The sequence below is a fragment of the Xyrauchen texanus genome, chromosome 1 (assembly GCF_025860055.1).
Source record: "Xyrauchen texanus isolate HMW12.3.18 chromosome 1, RBS_HiC_50CHRs, whole genome shotgun sequence".
In the NCBI taxonomy this organism is placed as follows: Eukaryota; Metazoa; Chordata; class Actinopteri; order Cypriniformes; family Catostomidae; genus Xyrauchen; species Xyrauchen texanus.
This window is the reverse complement of record NC_068276.1, coordinates 13,685,336-13,711,142: the sequence shown is the minus strand read 5'-3', so window position 1 is coordinate 13,711,142 and position 25,807 is coordinate 13,685,336. Positions and strand designations below refer to the sequence as shown.

The window sequence follows — 25,807 nt, the reverse complement described above, 5'->3', positions numbered from 1 at the left end:
AACACACTAATAAACTACTCGATAGCAATCGCTGGAGTGGAACAAACACTGGAGTAGAACACACTAATAAACTACTCGATAGCAATCGCTGGAGTGGAACAAACGCTAAACTCAAAACGCTAATTTAACACTACGTAAAATTTCAATAACTCAATGTAACACTTCAAGGACAAATGATGAAGAAAACTAGAGGGTATTAATGCACAAGAAACTAATGAGGGAATGGAAGGCAGCTGGGGATGACGATGAACAGATGGAAGTGATTATGGCAGTGAACTATGGGAAACGTTGTGCTGTGGAAAACTTCAAAATAAGAGTCCTTGAAGAAAATGAGGGAGACAGAGTATGACATAAATAACTTGGAGCTTTTTAATGAATTAGCTTCAGTCAAAGCTTCGGTCAAGCTTCAGGACTCACTCAAAACATTAAATATAAAATTTGTCACAACATCAAAGGTGTAATGTATAGATGAAATGATTGTTGAGCTAAATCAAAATAAACAATGAATCAAAATCAGCTGCACAATTGCATGGGGCCTTAATTATCATGAGACAGGTCAGGACTGCAGGTATGCCAGTCTAGCATCCACGTTCTCTGCTTACGCAGCCATGCATTTATAATCCGAGCAGTGTGCAGTTTGGCATTGTCCTGCTGGAAAATACAGGGACATCCTTGGAAAAGATGGCATCTGGATGGCAGCATATGTTGCTCCAAAATGTGCTCATATCTTTCTGCATTAATGGTGCCCTCACAGATGTGAAAGTTACCCATGCATGCCCATGCACTGACAAACCGACATACCATGACAGACACTGGCATTTGGACCTGACGTGGATAACAGCTTGGATGGTCCTTTTCTTCTTTGGCAAAGAGAGCACAACAGCTGTTTTTTCCAAAAAAACTCCTAGAGAAGGGGACATAGTTTATATATGGCTTCTGCTTTGCATAGTAAAGCATTAACTTGAATCTGTATATGCAGTGGCAAAAGGTGTTTACTGACAAAGTTTTAACAAAGTATTCTCTATGTAATGTTATCCATTGCAAATGTTTAGTGCAGAAAAATAAAAAGACAAAAAGATTGGAATTTTGTAAACTTGAATTTTAGACATGGGGTAATAAACAAAATGTAATTGTCCATGGAGTATTTCGAATTTTGAATTTCATAAATTTGAATTGTAGACGTGGCATTTAACAAAATGGAATAGTTTTTGTGGCATATTTTTTAGATTTGTATTTTTAAACAGAAGGTTGTGTGTTCTGAATATTTTAGAGGTAAAATTAGCTGTAAATATTAATATTATAAAATTGCATCTGAAGAAGTAATTCAATGTTCAAAGTTCAATATAAAATTCAATATTGAACTAAATTAAAATAAAAAATGTAGAAATGTATATGAGTTCCACAGGAAAAAGTAGAGGGTTTCAGAAAAGTCAAACGGCACATTTGGCCAATAAAAGTGCTACTTCAGCAATTCCAGCATTAAGGATGTGACATTTGCAGTGAAAATGTTACATTTAACATCACATATCAAGTACCCATGACCAGATCAAATAATTATCATAGACACCCTCAGATATCAGAACATTTTCAGTCTAAACATGTTTTCTTCCACTTTAGATCGGGAAATTATCTTGCATTACAGATGTGACTTAAGTGGACATACATTTTTTGGGAAACCACACACTTTGTAAAAACTCTGTGAAATGAAATTCACTATCCAGAAATAATACCAGCCACATAATGTAGAAGGGTTGACACTCCTAAGAACATGTGGTAATAATTTTTCATTAACTGTTGTTTTCATATATATGAGGAAAACCCGTCATTATGAACGTAACAACTTTTTGTTACAGATGTATTCCTAGATAATATATGCTGCTGGTCACATTGTTTCTAAATAGTAATCTTAAGAGCCTTTTAGCATTTCCCATTCGCATCATGACAAAAGTAATAAAGTTGTATTCATCACTAAACTTTTGCTTCCCTTACAGACATATATAAAGGTAATATATTTACGTATTCTAACTAACCATTTGCTCCCCCTACGGGTAAGTACAAACTAACCTTTGCTTCCCTTACAGGTGTTGATAAATCTAATAGTAATTTGTGCCCTACTTGATACCGCAGCAACAGTGCCCCTCCTGACACTGTCACAATAGTGTCCCGCCCATGCCAAGTGAGTGTACACAGAGTTATTAATATTTTATCCACAGGCTCTTTCAATTCTTAAGTTCCACACTTTTATAGATGTGCATCTAGAGCAATTGAAACACCACAGCACTCCCGCATGAACTCCTTTACCATGCCCCCAAATACTCAATCCACTGCAGCAACAGTACTCTAAACTCTACAGCCGAAGTGTTTTACCATGCTTCCGCCGAAGCCATTTGTCTTCGCTTCTCAGCAGCTGCAACAATGGCGGTCACCACCTCCTCTTGTTTTACATCTGCTTATGGCTGTACACAGGTCCTTTAATCTAAACATTCCACACGTATCGGACCCTAACATGAGGCTGCCCCATAAGATGGCTGATTAGATGCAAATATCAATAGTATAGCCCCCAATAGCTGCAAAAAAGTCCTTCGTCCAAACCTTCCACCCAGAGCAGGCCCTGGTTTGAGGCTGCCTCCAAAAGCTGGCTGTTCCAATGCAGTTTACCACAATCTACCACTTCTGTCAGCCCTTGATTTGGCATTTCCTTCACCCACTTTGGGGGATTATATATTGTACTTAATAATGGTTCCCTGTCTGTCACTCACTCGACAATGTGTCGATATATTGACACTAGGGGTTCGATCTTGAGAGCCCCAATCAACTTTGCTTAAAATAGATAAGGCCAATGAGAATTGGTGAGTGGAATTTGCATACCACTCTCTACCCCGGACATACGGGTATAAAAGGAGATGGTGTGCATCACTCATTCAGATTTTTTCTTCAGAGCTGAACACGTGTGTGTTTGTCCCTATCACAGATGCTTATACTGCTGGATTTACGGCGCATATCAGTGGTCACCCTCGCATGGGGGAGCTTCGGCGGCTGAGTCTGCAAGTGCTAAATGAGTATATTCTAAAGAGTATATTTTCTTCTGGTTAGAGCTCTCCAGCCCCTCGCGGTGGCTCGTCATGACGATTCGCCTCGGCTATGCAATCCAATTCACCAGACGGCCACCCAGGTTCAGTGGCATCCTCTCCACTGCGGTGTGGTGCAAGGGTGCCTCTGTCCTCCCGGCAGATGTTGCCACCATTCTGGCGAAGGCAGCAATAAAACCCGTCCCCATAGCCGAGTCACACAAGGGCTTTTACAGCCCTTATTTTATTGTGCCCAAGAGTGGGGGAGGGTCAAGCCCAATATTGGACCTACATGCCTTACACAGGCTTCCATTCAGGATGTTAATTCAGAAGCGCATCCTGGTGTCAGTACGTCATCAGGATTGGTTTGCGGCTATCGACCTGAAGTATGCGTAATTTCATGTTTTGATCCTTCCTCGGCACAGACCCTTTCTTTGGTTTGCTTTCGTGGTACGAGCATAACAGTACAAGGTCCTGCCCTTCGGTCTGTCCCTGTCCACTCGCATCTTTACCAAGGTCCTGGCCCTATTACGGGAGAAGGGCATTCACATCCTCAATTATCTCAATGACAGGCTAATCCAAGCTCACTCATGGGATCTATTGTGTGTGTACAAGGACCTTGTGCTTCAGTACCTCGACCAACTTGGGGTTCAGGTCAACTGTTAGAAGAGCAATCTCTCCCCTGTGAAAAGCATCTCTTTTCTCAGTATGGAGTTGGTCTCTGTAACTCTCACAGCATGTCTTAAGACCGAGCGTGCGCGGTCAGTGCTGACCTGCCTTAAAAGCTTCATGCAGAAATTAGTGGCAGCATTGAAACAATTTCAGAGGCTCCAGGGGCATATGGCATCCTCAGCGGTGGTTCTCCATCTCAGGTTGATACATATGAGACCGATTCAGCACTGACTACAGACTTGTGTCCCGAGGTGGGCATGGTACCACGGCACCCACCATGTGACTGTCACGTGGCTGCTATAGCAGCGTATCACGATACACTAGATGGGAGACCCTCACAGCAGCATGACCTAATCACCAGGTTCATCAAGGGCATGAGGAGGTTGGCCATGCCTGATTTCCTCTTTGGATCTCTCTATGGTCCTACCTGCCCTACAGAAAGCTCCCTTTGAACCCCTGGAGCAGGCCGAGCTCAGCACTTTGTCAATGAAGATGGCCCTCCTGGTGGCGTTCACTTCCATCAAGAGGGTGGGGGACTTACAGGTGCTCTCAGTCACCAGCGATTGCCTGGAGTTGACCATACATTCATCTATTGTGAGATTTCAATTAGGTTGAATGAGCTGCTGGGAACAAAGCTGCAAGGTGATCCTGATTATCCTCTGTGGTAGGGTCTACAACATGTAGAGCTGCTAAAAGAGCCTCGTAGCAGTCACACAACATAAATACCCTCTCCCACAATGACGATGGGAATCAGGGAGAATTGAAAACCCCATGAAAGTGAGCAACCCAAGAAAAATGAAAATTCATCGGGGTCACCTCAATCCAAGCTCCTTGGTAGCTTGAATATGATGTACAGTTTAGGACGACATCCCACCCCTGACAGTTTGTAAATCTGCATATCTCAGCAACTACAGCCCGAGTAAAAAAACAGCATGAAAAAGTACATTTCTCACAACATCATATTGGAGGTTGACCGCACAGCGTGATGTGTGCTACCTAAGTCAATACCAAATGGACGGCTAGGCATAAATGTGAGAGGTTTTGGTGCCTGTGAATCAATGTCAGTGTACAAGGGATAAGAAAAAGAGTCAGGGAAGCGTTTACGCTTTCTATTAGACTTGGGACCTGTGCGAGAATGGCTAGGCATTCCCAAAATAATAAGAGTAACAGTGTTAGTGTTACTGTGAGTATCAGCCATATGAGAAATAGAAACAAACAATACATACCAGTTGATGGTCTTGGCTGGGGATCAGGTTCCATCTCATCCTCCATCTCCTCGTGGTCTGGGTCTTCCTGCAGTAGTTCCTGGTCCAGTAGATCCAGTTTTCAATTTGAAGCAGTAAGTCCAACATTGGAGGTAATATCCCGGGATATCCTCTCTGGCTCTGCCCAGCCAAATGGAGGGTGACGATGATGAGGATAAATTTATTATTCACGCCCAGTAACCCCTTAACCATTCAAATGTGCTTTTAGCTTATATTGTCATGAGTATCTGGCAGTTTTCAGAAATAAATTCGGTGATTGGGCGGTGAAGAAATTGAGACAGGAACCATGGGAATATTTGTTCCCAAATTTGAATGCTCTGGCTGGTAAGGGTTAAACTGCCCTGTATGGTGCTAAAAAATCTTGCACCATTGAGAGAATCTTGACAGGAAACATCACAACCTGGTTTGTAAACTGCACAAAACAAGGTAGACTGACTCTACAAAGAGTGGTGCGATCAGCTGAGTTCATCACCAACATCGAACTCCCTCACCTCCCATCCATCTACAGCAAACAATGCTGGACCAAAGTCAGGAATATCATGAAAGACCTCAGCCATCCTTAAAATGGACTCTTCTCTTTGTTTCGGTCAGGGAAACGCTTCCACTCCCTGATGGCCAAAACGGAGAGAATGAGAAGGAGCTTATTTCCCCAGACAATCCGTGTCCTGAACCAAGGACAACACCAGGACTAGGTTCACTATTCATCACCACACCCTTGAAGCAATATTACACTCTGCATTATCATATTATTATATTATCATCATTATACATCTACAATATCACCTCTATAACATCAGCCTGTTGCAGGTCAATATTACTGCACATTGAACACTTTACCTTGCACAATGTACAACTGTCATTATGCACTATTGCATGTTCAAATGCATACTTTGTACATGCAGTATATTTCTTATTTCTCCTATTTTATTGTTTTTTTTTTACTTCTATTTATATATCTATCTATATCTATATATATATAGAATAATTTTTTTTTTTAAGAATTGTAATTATGGATGACAGACATTACAAACAACATCTCTTATAAAGCGATAAGGCTTTGACATAATGTATTTACACTTGTGCTTGTCTTCTACTGACTTGAGAGTCTTTACATGATGACATTTCCACTAAGGTAATGCAGTGAGCAACAATGCTCCCTGGTTGTTACGGTGCATTGTGAGATTTTTTTAGGGAGCAAAATTTTCAAATGTTTCAGTGCCCTAGAAGGATTTTGAGAATGACTCCCTGATCAGTGCCCTGACAACTGAATTAGGGAACTGATTGAGATGCACCCAGGGTCTAAAATGACAGCAGCCAGAGCTAGCGAATGCTATAGAATAGAAGTTGCACCCACATTCGTTTCCCCAGTAAGACCCCCAGAAAAAAGGTGGATAATTAAATCATTACCATTCATCTGTGTTGATTCATGCGCAGTTGATGATGTCCGCCACAAGAGGGATAATTTATCTTTTTGAGCCCACTTAAATTTACTACTCAAAGGAGTTCCATCTGCAGGGTTGAACTGTGTTGAAACGTGATGGAGCACGGCTGTGTGTAAAGTAATGCAATGTTGCCACTTTCCACACACCCTCTTTTTTGGTACACACAGCAGACATGTAGCTGAGCTGTCAGACACACACAGCGGGCAAAGCCCCGGAGAGTTAGAGCCCTGGTGCGGCACTCACATCTCCAGTGCATTCTAATAAGCTCTTAGCAGCCTGGCTCCATGCAAACCAAGGTTAATCAAGGTGTCAACACCTTTCACTGGAATTGGACATTGCTCTGGGGTGACATGAGCAAGCACCATAAGTATGTATAGTCCCACAATGTGACACTCCCTTTGTTCCCATTTTCCATTTTAAGATCAGTGTACCTGGCTCTTCCATATTGGTTTGTTTTATTCAGAGAAAATGTCTAGGTTGTTTCCGCCTTTTGACTTAACAGTTTAAAAATTTAGATTCTGCAGAATGACAGAAAGAACCTCACTGTTACAGTACTGAATAAATGTAACACTTGATCATTGTAGCATTCTTTGTTGGCACTAATCTAAATATACTGTTTCTAAAATAGGGTCGCTCTCTCTCTCTCGAGCAGTTTTCATCTGCCATTGGATGTTTAATTTGATTTAAATGATGTCGACATGTGCTCTAAAACTTTTAACTCTGTGGCTGTAATGGTGTAATCCATTTAATTGTGGGGTTGAAGTGCAGACTATGAATTTTGATTACCATTGTATTTCTCAATATTATGTAATTTTTAACAAATTAGATCATGATTTATCTGAAGGCATTTCACTATTGGCAATGCTAAAAATCTATACGCGAAAGATTTTTTGCTTTAACTTAATTGAGATTATATCTCTCATAATCTGCCACCTTTCCCTTAGTCTTTCTTGATTCTGTTGGATATGCAGTAGTTTATTCAGTTAATTCAGCGTGTTGCTAAGTAGCTGCTTAGTGGCTCAAAAGAGCCCACTCCTAAGTCTCTTAATATATTCTCTTCCCTACATTTGGCTCGTGGCCCTGCTTCAAAGTAAGTCCAAGGCATTTTTGCACATTTTATCATCCGCCAGGTCTGAGTCTTGAGTCTCACTGCTCAGAAAAGTAAAATTACACCTCTTTTTAACAAGCCTCATAATTTTAGGTGTCATTCACGTCTGTAGCACAAATGTGCAAGACAAGGTACGTGCCAGAGTTTAAAGAGATCATATAATAAGGAATCAAATTGTCCTTGCTCCTTTGAGATTAAAGAGTTTGAAGTACTTTGAAATCATACTGTAATTGTCAGAACTTAAAAACATCCTGCCTAGGATTTTGAAATGATCAAAATCATTTACTGAACTCCCACAATTAGTTAATTATGAGTAGAAAGCAGGATAGATACTATAAACCTCATTCAGAGCAGTGCCATTTTTAATATTTGACAGGAATGAAAACAAAGCTGTGAACGATAGACTTACAGTCTGTACAATGGCATGAACTGTATAAAGCCACATAAATGTTCTAAATCACAGCTAATTTTCTCTCATTAAATCATGTTGTCTGAAGTTTTTTGTATGCTAAAATTGTTTTCAGTGTTTCATCAGCTGAACGATCAACACCAATTTTAACAACAGTGCAGTCCATTGAAAGTATTGCACTTCTATCCCTCACAGCCCCCTTTTCATCCTGTCAAAATGAAAAATGGCACTACACAGCATAAGGTGCTTTATTTCCAAACACCATTAGAACAAATATGTGAACATTTTGCCAAAATGTGGCACATGCTAAATGTGGCACGTGCTAAATGCATATCCTGTTTATTTTTATTTAAAGTCTCTGACTATTTAAGTATGACATTTCAAGTTTCAGTGACATATCTTAGTGCAAGTTGTTTTGTTATCCTTTCACTACTACTTTTATATGCAGATCTGGAGAAAGTGCTCAGGATTCACATGCAAATTTCTTAAAGGCACAACAAATACTAATACTAGTTAGTATTGTACTGCTTTTCAGTAAAAAAATACAGTAATACAATTTTTTAAATTATGACAGCATAAGAGCAGTACAGCCGTTGTAACCAGCCTGATTGTTCATTTTATGTGAATAGATTGCATTACTTTAAATTTAAAATAATATATAATTATTTGTTTATGATTTACAATAATAACATACTTTGTTTTTACATAACAGTAATAAGAATTTGGATGGGGATGTGGATAAATATAATGTAACTCCAAAAAAGTATTTTAAGGGTCTATTTTTTCTAGACAAAAAAAAAAATAAATAAAAAAAAAAAAAAATGTTGGTGTGTAAAATAACTATGGCTTGTTTTGTTTTTAGTTTCATGAGCAGGACCATTTCTGAGAATATGGGGGTCCTAAGTGAAATCCTATTTGGAGGCCCTTTGGAGATACATTTTCCCTTCCCTCTTAGGCCACAAGGGGGCCCCCTGTTTAATTTAGCCAAAAAGTCTTAATAGCAGCTTATAGTATATTTAAAAAAATAAAACTACTAAAATTTGTATATATTTTATTCTTTTTGGGGCCCCTTTGTGGCTTGGGGGCCCTAAGTGGCCGGTTATACCACTTATTTTCATGGTCCTGTCACCCTGTCAGTTTGGGTTTTTATCTGACAGGACCATGGCATCGTCGTCCCATGTCTGTCTTGTGTTTCATTGTCTTTGTGTGAGCGCATGGTTTGGGCTGAATTCCCTGCCGTACACTCTTAGGTCAATCTTGTTTCATTTACGGAGCATGGTGTCTGGATCCTCACCCTTATGTCTGTTTCGGTTTCGGTGTCTTGTCTTGTATTGTCGTGAGTGCTTTGCGCTTGTCATCTTGGTAGCATGGACTCGCGTCAGTAATCTTTTTCCACCACTGGAGTCGCAAGTTCAAATCCAGGGTTTGCTGAGTGACTCCAGCCTGGTCTCCTAAACAACAAAAATTGGTCCGGTTGCTGGGGAGGGTAGAGTCACATGGGGTAACCTCCTCGTGGTAACAATTAGGGATTCTTGCTCTCCTTGGGGCTCGTGGTAAGTTGTTTGTGGATCGTGGAGAGTAACATGAGCCTCCCATGCTGTGAGTCTCCATGGTGTCATGCACAACAAGCCATGTGACGATGCGCAGATTGACTGTCTCAGAAGCGGAGGCAACTGAGACTTGTTCTCTGCCACCCAGATTGGGGTGAGTAACTGCGCCACCACGAGGACCTACAAAGTAGTGGGAATCGGGCATTCCATAGTGGGAGAAATGGGGATAAAATAAAAAATCTACGTCTGTCTCTCGAGACCGCAGACGTGTGTTGCGCTTGCGAGCTGTCTTAATGTTGTACTGAGGTTCAGTCACTTCAGTCTGAGGTTTCGGGTCTGTGTGTGGCCGAACTCTCGCACTGGTATTCTGTCTTGTTTTTGTCGCCTGTTGCATGCATTGCATAGCGTTTGCCTCACGATGTATGCTCAGGTTTTGTTTAGTGTGAGAATGCGTGGCGTCGCAGTATATTCCCTTATTGTCTTGACAATGTACACTCATGTCATTCGGGTGATTCGTTGTCTTGTGAGAGCACATGGCTTTGTTCTGTTTCTGTATCACCGCATGTCTCTCTCTCTTAAGTCATACTCTGCCTCCTTGTTTGCCCATTAGTAGTTTATTAGTCACACCTGCCCTGTCTTGTTAACCTGTTGATTTTCTCCCTATTTTAATCTCCTCGTATGTGCCGTCCAGTGTACCGTCTTGTGTGTTCATTCGGTCGGTCCTGTATATTCCCTGCTGGTCCTGTTTCCCCTACCTGGTTCCAGTTTCAGTCCGGTCGGTCCTGTTTCCCTTTGCCTAAGCCTGGATTACCATTTTTCCCCTTCGCCCCAGCCTGGATTACCATTGTTCCCCTTCGGGGTAGTTTTTGTTTCTTTTCCCCCTTGTAGGAGTTTTTTTTTAAATTTTTTATTTTATTTTGTATTAATAGATTCCTTGTTTATTTTCACTCTGCGTTTTGGTCCTGAGCCTCATTATTCTCTGCACATCCTGACATTTATAGTTAGAAACAGCCCATTCGTGAGACTCAACTAATTGCAAAAATGGACAGAGTGAACTATGACACTCAAGTCAGATACTATTGGGCCAGTGAATCTGAGTAATTTAACCTATTTCAATGGCTGTTATTTATCACTTCTTTATGTGCCCTCTGTATATAGTGCAGTAAAAATAAAAGATTGTTAAGTTGTGTGAAACTGACCTACAGTGTGAGCAGTAGTCAGTAATCTCTAAGTATAGATGCGCAGTTTATATTGCCTGCATTGTTGACACAATTATTTAATGTATGGAATTAAAACAACTAAATATGGTAATTGTACAGGCTTATTTGCAACATTGAGACATCCCCAAGTATAGCTTACATTTTTGTTACAGTTCTATCATAGGCATTTGAGCATTTTTATTTATTTTGCCAAAAGACGGCAAATGACTTGACTCAAACACCAAATTATTATTGTGGAAGCCACAACCAATTAGATTAACCTCTCCTCGACACCTCAAGTGTAATAGGTAGGGCACATCCAGTCATCACTATGAATTTCATGACAGCTTAAGTCAAAACTAGTTATGTCACATCCTATTTAAGAACCATTATCAACTATGAAGATCTTGAAGGCGATTAACATGAAAGGTTCAGATATTTATTTAATATTTAATCTAAACATACATTTTAATATGTCATTTGCCAATATCTGTGGTACTGCCAAGAGGCAAGAGAATCCGTTGACATCGAAATCCTGACGTCAAAGAGATTTGGTGTTGAACTGACAAACATCTAAAAAAAAAAAAAAAAACAGCCCCTCGATCAACATAGAATTGTTTAGCTACAAACAACATCATCATGAAATCGTTAACTTTATATGTGATGGCATTGACATTTATCAAATGATATGAAGATTGCAAAAATGAATTTAAACAGGATCTGACAATCATAGAGCCTGCTTTTTTATTCCTGTTTTTCCACATTCAGTTATGGTGATCAGATGTGTGGCAGCATGGCATTTTAGAGATTGGACTCGGCCATGATGGGTGGAAAACATGTTTACTTCCTCAGACAATATTACACCCTGTATTATAATGAGCTGCCAAGTGCTCATTTTAAGATACTGTGTGATATTTATATTCTCTCCTGGCTGACCCTTTATAAAGTGTACATCACAAAACAAACCTTGTGTTGAAAAGAAATCAAAACACATAAAAAATAAGTTAACAGGTAGACAAGTATATAAATTTACAGTATATACAATCGCATACAATGAAAATATATCAGCGTTTTAGTATTCTAAAGGTTCCAAGTTGCCCGCTCGAGAGCTATATATCTCAAATAAAAGTTACAGGAAAAAAAAGAGAAAGATGCTATCTGCATCATCAACAAAATAATACATAAGTAGTAAGGCTTTCCTCACAAAATCCCAGCTGCGATAGCTAAGCACAACCAAAGGGCAGCCGTTTTGAAAAGATAATGTATCGACAGCACTAAACATGACAGGCACCCATACTTGACCTTCAAAATGAAACAAATTAAATAAAAAAATATTCATATTTGTGTTTATATGTTTATAAAATTAAACACTGAAAATCATAATTTCTTAAACACAGTGCTGCCAGATCGAAGGCAACATGTTCTCAAAGCAATTTACTTTTCGCTATCACTTTTTTATGGAAAAAAAACAAACATTTGTAGAATAATTCTGTACACTATATACTGTACCAGTAAACAAAATGTAAAAGTTTGTTTTTAAATATTTTTAAATTTTTTATTTATATCCAGTGTATCGAAAAAAAAAGGTGTTGCAGGCACTTAAAGTTCTTCTCCGACGTGTTGGTGTTTTTACAGTGGAGCGCAGTGGGAAAAGGGATTGTTTGGTTATTCCTGGATTGTGTTGGATTCTGCACCAGTCTTAGCCGAGGATGTCCAAGTAGACAGGTGTGGCTTTTCCCAGAGCATAAAGGACTTTCTGAATGTCTTTGATGTTCAGTCGCTGTTGTGGTTCTCTTTGCCAGCAGCCTAACATGAGGTCGTACACTTCCTTAGGACACAGACGAGGCCTGTCTAGAACCCGACCTTGGGTTATGCATTCAATGACCTGGAAAACGAGAGGGAGTCAAACAACAAAGTGAAAAGATTAAAATAAACTCAATATACATAAGTGGACATTGAACAAGCACTTTTATCCAAAGCATCTACCAGTATATGTATTACAGGGACAGTCCCCTTGCAGCAACCTGAAGTAAGGTACCTTGCTTAAGGGTACAATGGATAGCTCATGGCATGCTCATTACAGGTTTCGAACCAGCAACCAAAGCTTTAGCCACTACACCACACAATAGCTCTGTTACAAAACTATTAAGCTGTCTTGCTGTTTACTGCCTACATAAGCAGCTGCCTTCTAAAGGCTTCTATACACTCATGGAAAAGTTATTTGTCACTCTTTGCTAGAAAAATACTTGAAACAACTGAGCAACTGTTAACTGTTTGCAAATATTCTGACACACTTATGCCGCTGGGGGCAGCATTCAGAGGAGCACTACGATTTGAGATGTATGCTGTCCTGTCAATAAACTACATGTAAAAAATTTACCAATGTGACATTAAAATGTGAATTTGATTTGTTATAAATTACTACATCCCTCGTTCGTTGAATAGAATACACATGAGATCAGTAAAAGAAGCTGTTTTAACCACATGATGATTATTTCCATGTGTGTGCACCAGATAATGTGTAATGTGTCATGTTTACATTCTGCAATTTGGCGCTATTGCTAACATGCTATACATGGCCATAATTTGCAGTGGTTACACTCTGTTATTGTATTTAATGATGAAACTTATAAAAAGAATCCACACAAGATCATTAATTATTTTTTTTGTTCTTGTTTTTAAAGAAAGACATTAATAAGTCTTACTTTGGGCAGAGGTGTGAAAAGCTTACAGGCTTTAAACATAGGCACATGAATGAAGCAGAATATCAAACAACCAAGTAAATGGGAACTTAAAAGTACTCGAGTAGATTTGGTTACTTTTGTGGAAAATGCCTCCATGTGAATGCTCAAAAAGGTTCTTTTGCACCAGCTCAACAACTCTGCACTCCAATGTGTTTATGTTGTTATCTGTAATCTTGACTGAGTGAAGAAATAAACTTTGGACCAATGGCAGTAAGAAGGTGTTAACAGTAGGTCAAATGTGTTCCTGAAAATCTACGCTGACAAAGTTTCGAAACACAGCAAAAAACTAAAAAAATGTATGGCCAGATTGAGTTGATGAAATGATGACAGATCTGTTTGTTCTTCGATTTAGAATGGAACCTCATTAGTAACCAGTTTAGAACATTTAGTGCTATGTTCCAAAGCAGTGGAGCAATGGTTTGGAACACCTATTTGGCATTAGCATGTTGCTATGCTAATTATATAATTCTCTAACAAGCACGCAAATACATAATAAATTATAATATTTAATAAAATAGTCAAATTTTAATTAGATTAAACCATTTGTTAGTCAATTCATTATGTGACTGCCATATCCATGAAGGAAACAGGTACTGCTGCCTTAGAATTTTGCCAAAAGAAGTTAACTTATAAGGTCTGCAGCACACAGCTCACTAGCTTTTTGGAACAGAGTTCATATGTGATGAAATCTGCTAACTTGATCTTTGACAGCATCACGCCCCTCCTGTAGAGATCACACTCATGTTCTAAAAATGTCGTTTTCACACAGACGTTCAAACAATGGCTCCATTTATGTGAAAAATTACCTCGTTATTGGATAACTGAAACCATGGCTGTTTCCCATAGGTGAAGATCTCCCACATAATGACTCCAAAGCTCCATACATCACTATCTGTGGAGAATTTCCTGTACATGATGCTCTCTGGAGGCATCCAGCGTATGGGCAGCATGGTGTGGCCTCCCACCTAGGAGAGAGATTACGCATCAGAACAGCTCAAAAACAACCCATCTTACGTGGCATGGAGGACTGTTACAGAGAATAAACAGAGAAAGCAAACTGTTCCTCCAGTCCATTACGCAAACATGCACTGTGTTTCAATTACAGGGTGTCTGCAGTAAAAAGTATTTTCAAGATGATTGAAAATGGGTTAGTTCACCCAAAAATGAAAGATTTGTTCCAAACCCAAATGGCTTTCTTTCATCTGAAGAATGAGAAAAGAGAAGCTAGGCATAATATCTGAGCTATTCTTTCCATACAATAAAAGTAAGTGCAGATGGATTCAGTCAAGTTACAAAATTGACAAGAAAATAGTATTTCATAGGACTTGTGTGCTATAGTCAAAGTCTTTTGAAGCTACACAATAGATTTTTGTGTTGTTGTTTACAAATAATATATAATACTGTATATCATATTTGCACTTCTGGATATTCAAACTGTGGCCCAACGTGCAGTTTCGACATACCAATCAAGATCACTGATGTGCAACATCATTTTTGTGACATATTTACTGTAAATATACTCAAACATGAATGAGATTTGATAGATACAGCAGAGGAAAGAATTTCACTGAATAAGTTTCCATTTTGGTCTGTTACTCACAACTTTTATGATCCTTATATGGTGAATTATTATTATTAATAATATTTTATGATTTGGAAGCTGTATTGGGATGACATGAGGGTGAGTAAATGATGACAATTTTCTTTTTTGGTGTTATAATTGGGTTTATAACTATAGCAAGTAAGTTACTTAGAAACCCAATAGCAGAAAATAGTCTGGCAGTGGATAACAACATCTGAATAATTATCTAAAAATGTACTTTTACTTGTAAATGTGCTTGTACCATGCTAAAAAGAATAAACTGGCTGCTTTAACTTTAATAGTGGCAATGGTTGACAGACCAAATGATAGACTCTTCTTCAAAACAAAAGACAGAAGGAGGTTCTTCTTTACTGCACACATGGGACTCTTATGTAATAATGTAAAAAATACTTCAAAACAATACAACACAACTTATTGACTATTAAAGCTTACAAAATCTTTAGGCCACTGAGATCATGTCTTACTCCTTTGTCCTTGTTTTAAGTCTTCCACTAGTAGAGCCAAATTGATTAAACAATAATGCATTAATTGTGCCTGCACTCAGCTTCGATTAGAGTGGCTTATTCTCAAATCTATTTCTTATTCACGTCAGTTCCACTTCATTCATCATGTCTGAGCCAGCATGAAATGGAGTCAATAGGACTGCTGGGTTTTGTTGAAGCCCTTCCAGCTCCGAATGGAATTCTCAATGTTTAACTATTCTCTCTGTTATGTACTGTTACGTTGATCTTACTTCCAGTTGGCAGAGGGCTGGTTGGAGGAATGTACTGTATGCTTGCCAACTTTTACGTTTGGAATGAGCCAAGTAGGTAATTTTCTGTAGGAATTCTGATCAATGCCTTTAGTCAATATCTTTCATTTCCTTTTAAACAATCTTTAATGCTAATGTTTTGTGACTATTTGTATTTGTTTTTGTTTTTTTGGGGTTTTTTGCCACTTTTGTTGATAGTGATTGTCAAGAGAGGACAGAAAGTTATGGGGACAATAGGGACAAATGAGATGGAGTTGGACTCAAACTTATGTCACAAAATGAGCACCACAGCTCAGTGTGTCAGCATGGGAGCTAACTGGTAAGCCAATGCTCCAACACACACGCACACATATATGTACATTTTGTAAAACAATGTGTAATTGTAGGCATGTTTTTATTGTATTTATGGGGTTTTAGACAGGATCAGAACATGGCACAGGCTGAATTCCAACCTTTGTCTCTTAGTGCATGCACTATTCATTGTGATTAAAAAGGTGAAGAACCTCTAGGGGGCGATTAAGAAATTAAGAAAGTGAAAAACCAAAAACACAAGAAGAAAAATGTTAAAGTTAAAATGGAGACTGACAGAACAGGGGGGAGAATTTATAGTGAAAATGTACTTAAATATTGACCTGTTTCTCACCCACACCTATCATATCACTTCAGAAGACATTGATTTAACCACTGGAGTCTTTAGGATTACTTTAATGCTGACTTGTGTGATTTTTGGAGCTTCAAAATATTGGCACCCATTCACTTGCATTGTATGGAGAAATTAGAAATTCTTCTAAAAATCTTCATTTTTGATCTGCTGAAGAAAAAAGTCACACACATCTGGGAAGGCATAAGGATGAGTAATTTATGAGATTTTTCATTTTTGGGTACAAACTCCAGTCACTGGTTAAACCCCTAAAAAATAATCTTTCTTAATCAAAATTACATATTTAAAAGTGTTTTTTGTCATGAAAATAATCCCTTCATACCTTTAAATGGTTAAGATATCACTCTACACCATTGCCTCATTTAGTATGCGTGTATCTATGAATTTACAAATTAGTCCACGCCTCCATCTCCACTCACCCCTGCACTACTTGCCTGCAGCTCGGGCTCACTGTGTCCCCAGGATAAATTGATGGAACTGTGTTGGGCTTCAATATAAATTTAGTGGCAAAACCCATCTCTTTTTGGGCAAAACCGTTCTCTGGAATATGACTACTGTCATATAATAGTCATGGTTACTATTGTAACCTCCGTTCCCCGAGGGAAGGAACGAGACGTTGTGTCAAATGAAGTGACACAAGGGGTCTTTCCTGGGATGCCAAACATACCTCTGAACCTGTGAAAAGGCCAATGTCAAGTTGGCAGACAGAATTTGAATGCTCCGCCCCAGATATACGGGTATAAAGGGAAGCAGGTCAGCGAGTGCCAGTCAGGATTTTGCACTGAGGAGCCAAAAATAAGGTACGGCCATTTACAGTGGTAGGTCTAGTGCTGTGGCAGGAGGAACACAACGTCTCGTTCCTTCCCTCTGGGAACGGAGGTTACAACAGGACGTGAAGCGGCTGGCTCTATCTTAACGCTATGAAATGCGTCGGGGAAGGCGGTCTTTCCCGGTCCTATTCTTTCAGGGGAAAAGACCCTGCGGAGGCCACATCCTGCACTGTCTAGGGGGAGGTAACATGTGGCAAATACACAACGAGGGTTGTGAAGCCATACATGGGAAATGGCATGCTGGTAGGTCCAGCCTAATGAGGGGGGACTCTACAAGCACGGCGACCGGGCAGCCCAAGGGAAACGTGGGTCCGCCAACAGGTGGACCGTACCGTGAGAAATACATCACGGGGAGTTTACCTGAAAAGGGAACTAAGCCTGTGGAGCCCAACCCCAGTACAGAGCACCTGTGACTTGTAGTGGGTCTGGCCGCGAATTGCTCCACTGAATTCGCCTGCCAGAAGGCTAGGGAGGAGAACATGCAGGGATCGATGCTTAGTGGCTAACCTGGGATAGAAGGCACACTGGATCAACTTGGATCAACTGATCCTAAGGGCGCTGTGTGCAAGCGGAACACCCAGTCGGGACAGGCTAGGCCGGTGAGGGTTCAGTCTACGGGTGCCTTTCAGGAACCTGATAATCAAGTCGTGCTTACCTAGGGACTTGACATCTACTGCGTCGTGGTGGGCTGTGATAGCAGCTACATACACCTTCAAGGTGGAGGGGGACAGCCTCCCTTCCAGCCTCTCCTATAGGAAAGAAAGCACTGACTGAACTGCGCACCTCTGCAGGTCTTCGGCTTAGAAGAACACCAATTCGCGAACAATCGCCACTTTAGGGCTTAAAGGTGCCTGGTGGAGGGAGCTCTGGCTTGGTTGATCATGTCTACAACTGCAGGTGGTAGATCCATTAGATCTTCCGCATCCCGACCAGGGGCCAGACGTGGAGGTTCCAGAGGTCTGGGTGCGTGTGCCAGAGGGTGCCCTGTCCCTGAGAAAGAAGGTCCTTCCTCAGGGGAATTTTCCAGGAAGGTGCTGTCGCGAGGAGTGTAAGATCCGAGAACCAGGCCCAGGTGGGCCAGTAAGGCCACCAGGATGACCTGTTCCTCATCCTCCCTGATCTTGCACAGCATCGGCGTCTGTCCGAGAGGAGCTCCTGTCAGGGAGTACCGGAGCGGGCAGTGGGAGTTGTCTTGGGAGGAAAAGAGATCTATCTGTACCTTGCCGAATTGGTCCCATATCAGCTGGACCACCTGGGGGTGTAGCCTCCACTCTCTGCTGGGCGAAACCTGTTGCGACAGTGCGTCTGCCATCGTCTTGCGGTTGCCAGGGATGTGAGTGGCGCGCGGCGACCTGGGTCGCTGCTGATTCTAAAGGAGGAGATGGCAGTCGAGTTGTGACATATGACAAGAGCGCACGCTGCCATGGTGATTTCTGTACGCTACCGTCACGGTTCTGTCTGAACGGATCAAGACGTGCTTGCCCCGGATTAGTGGGAGAAACCTCCGTAGGGCAAGAGATACAGCCAACAACTCTAGGCAGTTGATGTGCCAACGCTCCTGTCCAGAGGCCAGCGGCAGCGTTCCCGTTGCACACGGCACCCCAACGCTGTCAAGAGGTGTCTGTGGTCACCACGACACGTCTGGACACCTGCTGCAAGTGGACCTGGTCCCTGTTAGCGCACAGTAACTCTCGAGAGTGAGCCAGCATGAGCCAGTCGTCAAGGAAGTTTGTGGATTCCCACTTCCCTTAGTGGGGCAAGAGCTGCCTCTACGATCTTTGTGCAGACTTGAGGGGACAGGGACAGGCCGAAGGGGAGGACCTTGTACTGATACGTGTGGCCGTCGAACGCGAACCATAAGAAGGGTCGGTGTCGAGGCAGAATGGAGATGTGGAATCTGTTTCTGTGTGAGCATTTTGAACGGGACTCTACAAGCACGGCGACTGGGGCAGGGCTGCCCAATGGAAACACGGCAGGGACACCGTACCACGGGAAATACATCACGGGGAGTTTGCCTGAAAAGGGAACCAAGCCCGTGGAGCCCAACCCCAGTACAGATCACCTGTGACTCGTAGCGGGTCTGGCTGAGAATTGCTCTGCTGAATTCGCTGGCCAGAAGGCTAGGGAGGAGAACATCCAGGGAGCAACACTTAGTGGCTAACCTGGGATAGAAGGCGCACTGGATCAACTTGGTGAAGGGCACTGTGTGCAAGCGGTGCTTTTTTGGGTACGATGAAGTAATGGCTATAGAAACCCTTCTCTATCTCGGCTGGAAGGTCGGGCTCTATCGCATCCTTGAGGAGCAGGGTCTTGATCTCTGCTCGTAAGGCACTGGCTTTCTCGCCGCGCACAGAAGTGGAGCGAACACCGCTGAAACGAGGCGGGAGCCGGGCGAACTGAATCACATAGCCGAGTCGGATGGTCCTGGCCAGCCAGCGCGACGGATTGGGGAGTGAAAGCCACGCATCCAAACTCCGCGCGAGGGGCACTAAGAGGACAATCGCTTTTGACATACCGGGCAGGGCTTTGCGGCGTGGGGGAGCAGGTAATAGCGCGTTGGGAGGCAGAAGAGCGTCTCGAGGCTTGGGTGCTGAGAAAAGACTCAGAGCACTTACATACCTCCACGCACCCGGCAGGGGGTGGGTTAGAGACTGAGGAAGAGGTCCTAGTGAGGTGTCTTCAGAACTCGTCAGCGCTGGCCTGCCAGGGCTGAGCAGTCACGGGGCCAGAGGTGAGGGAACTGTGGATGACCCAGGGAGTGAGGAAATCGCTCTTTTATTGAGAATGTGGGTACTGCATCCTGAAGGCGGTACAGCAAATTAAAGTAATGCAAACAAGAATTCTCCTCCCGGCCCTCCACTGGTGGACGGAGTGGTCTTGGTACCAGCTCCGGAGCGAATGTCTGACTGCCGCCTGGGAGGTGCTCGACGCTGGGGCTGAGAGCTGGGCCAGGGTTGAGGCGGAGCTACCTGTTGTTTAGCAGCAGGGGACGCCCTCGGCGACCAGGCGGGGCACGCTGGTTTGGCAGCAGCGCCGCGGCAAGATGTGCCATCTGCTTCTTCACCGCGGAAAAAAGCTGGGCCAAGTCTTCGATGGTGTAGCCGAAGAGGCCAAGCTGGGAGATGGGGGCATTGAGAAAGTGTGCCTTGTCAACGTCACGCATCTCGACCGCATCCAGGAACTACACAAGATGAAAAGACATCTTTAATAGACTGCACAGCGTACAGGGAGAGAGAACGCCAGCTGGAAATGCGACGTACATCCAACAGCAGTGCTTATCGCCAGTAGAGATGAGTGAAACAGTGGTGAACTCAGCTTGCTGTTGCACAACCGTTCGGCTCTGAAGAAAAATTCTGACTGGCACTCGCTGCCACGCTTCCCTTTATACCGTATGTCCGGGACGGGGCATTCAAATTAGCCTGGCATGGTGTAAATCCATTAAAATAATGAAAATAAAGAAAGTGAAAAGGAATAATCTCTCTGGTCAATGTCCACATTTCCATACTCTGTCAGCCTGGTGTGGGTGTCAGAAGAGGGGATGTGTTTGTTTTCTATCGGCAGTTTGTTAACAGAATTACTGGCTAGTCTGTGGTTCAGGGATAGAGGGGGAGATTGGATTATGGGTATGAATGCTCTTCAAGCAGCACGGTGGGGAATGGATTAAACTCCCACTAGAGCAATTCCCTGGGCATAGATGCTTTTATACTTATTAAAAGGAGAAGTAGATTCATGCATACAGGACTGATAACAGATTTGTCCTACTATTAAAAACTTGTAAAAGATTTCATAAAGAAAATTATGATGGTGATTTATTTATAGAGGGTGGCAATTTGTGACAAAAACACAGATTGGCAACAATGAGATTTTATTTAAATTAACAGAAAACAAACGTAATCAAAAGCTCTCATGATGGAGAAAGAAGAAAAACAAACCGAACTAGAATAACACAAGAAGTCCTTGAATTTGACAGGGAAGGCAGACAGAAAACACAAGCACACAACGACAGGAGCAAATGAAACAATCCAGCACAGGACAGCATACAAGAGGATCTAATATAGGGAGAGAAATCAAATGCCAACAAAGCGATGCCATGCACTCTCATACTAGACAAAACATAAGCGTACTCCGCAAAGCAAATACCACGTGATCTACGCAAAAGGCAACAAAGTGAGACAAGATATCTGTGCAAAAATTCCGCCACAAATAAACAGGCACCGAAGACAGAAGCAAACAAACCTCAGCACAACATGAAGACGGATCGTGACCGGGATGCACAGCGCAAAGCAGAGCACACCTGAGGTCATGAGAGAAAGACACAAACAATTGACACAAGTGCCTGCCACAAGGATGACATAAGAGCAATGCACTCATGCCAATAATCAAGACAAGAGAACACATGACAATGCCAATAAGTCAAGCCATGCATTCTCACACAAAAATAACTCCTTTAAAGAAAGGGTCAGAGTCCAGCGGCCTGGGAGGAGGCTTCAACAGACTATACATACACTAAACATGAGTGTCAGAGCTCACAGAGACAATAAAAACACAACCAACAGAAGTGGCTGAACCCTGACACTAACCCCCCCCCCAACCCCTTCAAAAGGGTGGTGTCCTCCTGGTGTCCCATGAGGGAGACATCAAACACAAGACCAGAAAAATAGAACAGGTATTAACACGGAACAGAACAAACAGAAGGAAGGGATGGGGATCATGATGGAGCCGGCAGGACAGACCAGGGAGGAGCTGGCAGGACAACAAAGCATGGGAGGGAAGGAGTGTGGAAACAGGACAGGGGCTCTGGACCAGGGAAAGAGTCAGGTGGCCAAGGTGGAAGTTTTAAGACCAGGTCCGGACGAAGAGCCCAGAGAAGAAGCTTCAGGAATGGGTCAGGGTCAGGTGGCCAAAGGGGAAGTTTAAAGAAAGGGCCAGAGTCCAGCGGCCTGGGAGGAGGCTTCAACAGGGGAGGGAGTACAGAGAACAGGGCCGACTGGAAAGACACAATAGGCAGGGCAATGGCCGCTGGGGAGAGGTTAGGAATGGCCACAGGGAGCTGGACAGGCTCGTTTACGACAACAGGGAACAGGACAGGCTTGTCGATGGCCACAGGGAAAAACACAGACTTGGGGAAAAGGACAGGCTAATCGACAGCCTCAGGGAACTGGACGGATTTTTCAGACAGCCACTAGGAACTGGACAGACTTTTCGACAGCCTTAGGAGCACTGGCAGCAGCAGGTAAATGGCCTCCATGGCTGGGAGTGCTGACAGCGGCAGGGGAATGGCCTCCATATCCGGGAGAGCTGACAGCAGCAGGGGAACTGCAGCAGGAAAGGCCGCCGCCTACTGGCGGTTGGCAGTGGGAACGAGCGGGGGGCTGCAGCTGACCTGTTTTTCCTCCTCCTCATTCATTTACGGGTCATAGGAGGACTGTGGATTGGGCTTGTTGAGGGTGGGATGATGGTGTGGTCCGCCTGGGGAAACCCCTCCTTGAATGGGAGTGCAAACTCCCTGCACATGGAAGAGATGGTCAACAAAGTTCCAAAAGCCCCAGCTTCTCCATTTCCCCATGAATGAGAGGTTGATCAAGGCAGATGTTATAAACCTCTTTCATATCAGTCTCATCATAGTCCAGCTCATCCACTGCGATCAAAAACTCACATGTAAAGTCCTTCACATCAATTCCCCTCTGAAGGACATTGCAAATGTGGATGAGCTGAATCAAGTAATGCAGGAAGGAAAAGTCAGTGAGGGGACGACGGAAAAAGGAAGATGCCAATTGTATCACTGCTGGGTTCAGAATTGGCTGGATTGTTCTGCCATGGTACATGGTGTTGAGAGAAGGACCCAAATGCATATAAATTTAAATAAACAGAAAACAAACAAAACCAAAAACTCACAATTGAGAAAGAAGAAAAACAAAACCAAACTAGAATAACACAAGAAGTTCCTGAACTTGATAGAGAAGGCAGACAGAAAACACGAACACACAACAACAGGAGCAAATGAAACAATCCAGCATAAAAGAGGAGCTAATATAGGGAGAGAAATCAAACGGGTTAGCAAGGAAGGCAGGTGAAACAAATGAACTAATATGCAGACAAGGAGGCATGGTTTTATGCAAGACTGAGAGACACGTGGCAATACGGAACCAAAACAAAGCCATGCGCTCTCACAGACACAAACACACAAATGACATGAACGCATATCACCAGAGACTACAAGGCAACATGCGCTCATGCCAAACGACAGACGAGACAAGAGAATGCATGGCAACGGCAATAAAGCAATGCTATGCACTCTCATACTAGACAAAACCTGAGCGTATACCGTGAAGAAAATACCATGTGATGCATGCAACAGGCGACAAAAATGCCATTAAAAAAAACAAGAGAAGGCATGACAATGCCAATAAGGCACAAGACACTAAACATGTCAGAGTTCAGACACAAAGACAATAAAAACACAACCACAGAAGTGGCTGAACCCTAAAACTTTTATTCCCTTTCACACAAATCACAAGTAAAACTACAGATTATCAGTTCATAAAAACTTTTCATCCTGTTCCTCACACAATGCTGTCTTATGACATCAAAACACTATTGCGCATGACTTGTAAGATGGTACATTTTATGTTTGCATCACATTACCAACTACATTTATAGGCATTTTCAAGTGTGATCAGATGGCGTTCAACTGATTGAGCGTTGCACTTGCAAAGCAAAAGACCCGGATACGAGTCCCGAAGAGCATTTTAGTCGACACATGAGCCGAAAGTGTTGTAGAAGCACCACAAGATGACGTGGTTTCTTAACCAATTGCATTTTTCATCTCACATTTTCTTTTATGATAGTATAGGTTAGGTTTAGGATTAGGATTTGGGTTGGGAGGTAGGTTTTGTTGAAAACTGGATAAAGCATCCAAAAAACCCAAAAACATCTGTTTGGGAGAAAAGATTTAATTTGCTTTTAGCGTCACTTAGTGGACATTTCACCTCTAAACTGCCAATCTAAGTGTAAGGAGCTACGAAATATAATTAAAAAAAAATTTGTCACAGCTAAATTTCATGATTTAAGTCTTGAATTCCGATGTGGTTCACATTTAGTATGAAAGTAATTGGGCCTAACATGTGGAAGTGAAACGCTATTGATGATGTGTGTTATTTGCATCTTTGTATGCTACCTGTTACACTTTTTACAAATGTATTTTTCATAGCTGCTCATCAACGAATAAATTGCTTTCAGATCGCATCTCACATTCCTCACATTTTCCTCACAAATGTGTGTTTTAATGGAAAAATACTCACAGTGGTACTCACATTTATGACAAATACCTACATCGGGTACCAGATATTACAATGTGAAAAGAGACCAGCAGGGGGAGGTGGGTGGATTCGAACTCAGGTTCAGACTGTGCAATCGAACCAAGCGTGAAAACTGTCCAAGACAATCCACAGGGCATTCATAGGATTGAGCTCATGCTGTCATTTCCCATAAACTCTTGTATGACATTCAGATTTTTTTTTAATCCATCAACAGTTCTAAGTAGGGTTATTAGAAACATCTCAGGCAAAAAATTAGCTATTATGTGACAGGAAGTCGGTGTGCCAATTATAATGTCTGACAAAGGCGACTGAATTGGTCTTGTATGAATATACCTCAATCTTTCTTTCACTCGTCATGCTCCGTTTATATGGCCACACACTTGAACCCTAGAGGACAGTAAACGTCAATATGACTCTATATGCCAAGTGTGGATTACTTGCTTTGTGGGATCTGCTATTTATAATCACTTGAAACAGTGAACGTGTCCAATGTGGTAATAATTTAGTTATCTCTCAGTTTTGTCAATAATGCAGACTGAGTGTTTTTGTGTGTGCTTGGCAAAGATGTTCCTTCAGTGCTAGATGGGCTTGAACACAAACCGGTGTCTCTGCAGAATATTTGGTTGTCTGTTACATCAATGTTGCTTGAACATTCTAGGCAAATAAGTACTGTAGCTCGCTGGGTGAATCTCAGAGAAATATCCAGGTCATATTTCATTCCAACATCAAAAGATAAAGTTACATTTTGCATAAACAAAATTAAGTCCGATGATTTTAGGATGATTCTTGAATTAAATATTCCTGTGAACTTTGACGAGTGCAGTTTTCTTTGGTGTGTTGATGTATTTCCTACTGAAACAGGGAGATGCTGTGGACATGTCAATAAGAAAATTGAAATATAAAAAAAAAAGAATTGTTTTAAATAGGCTGTAGTTTAAATCGCAGAATGGAAAGAATCACACAAACCCCTTTTTCACCCAGATTGGGCTATTTCTCAAAATGAGAACCAATCTCAATACCAGGCACTTTTCCACTGATCGTAATTCAGTTCGACCAATGATGTATCTGACCACAATACTACATAACCAGCCAACAAACAAACACAGCCATCACAGAGTTTTACAAGTACTATGACCTGCTTTTTATGCAATCGCCAAAGTTATAACAAATAATATTCATATAAATA

At 42.0% G+C, this 25,807-nt stretch overlaps 1 protein-coding gene across 2 annotated transcripts in view; it reads right to left on the bottom strand.

The window, feature by feature from the left end:
* Positions 1–11,201: 11,201 nt before the first annotated feature.
* LOC127646162 (NT-3 growth factor receptor-like) overlaps positions 11,202–25,807 on the bottom strand; it is a 207,528-nt gene continuing 192,922 nt past the window's right edge. For both annotated transcript variants that reach the window (XM_052129637.1, XM_052129644.1), the window contains 2 exons: positions 14,264–14,422; positions 11,202–12,598 (listed from right to left, as the gene is read on the bottom strand). In XM_052129637.1, the coding sequence (XP_051985597.1) occupies positions 12,413–12,598; positions 14,264–14,422 (345 nt within the window). In that variant the 3' untranslated portion in view covers positions 11,202–12,412. The remainder of the gene's footprint in view (positions 12,599–14,263; positions 14,423–25,807) is intronic.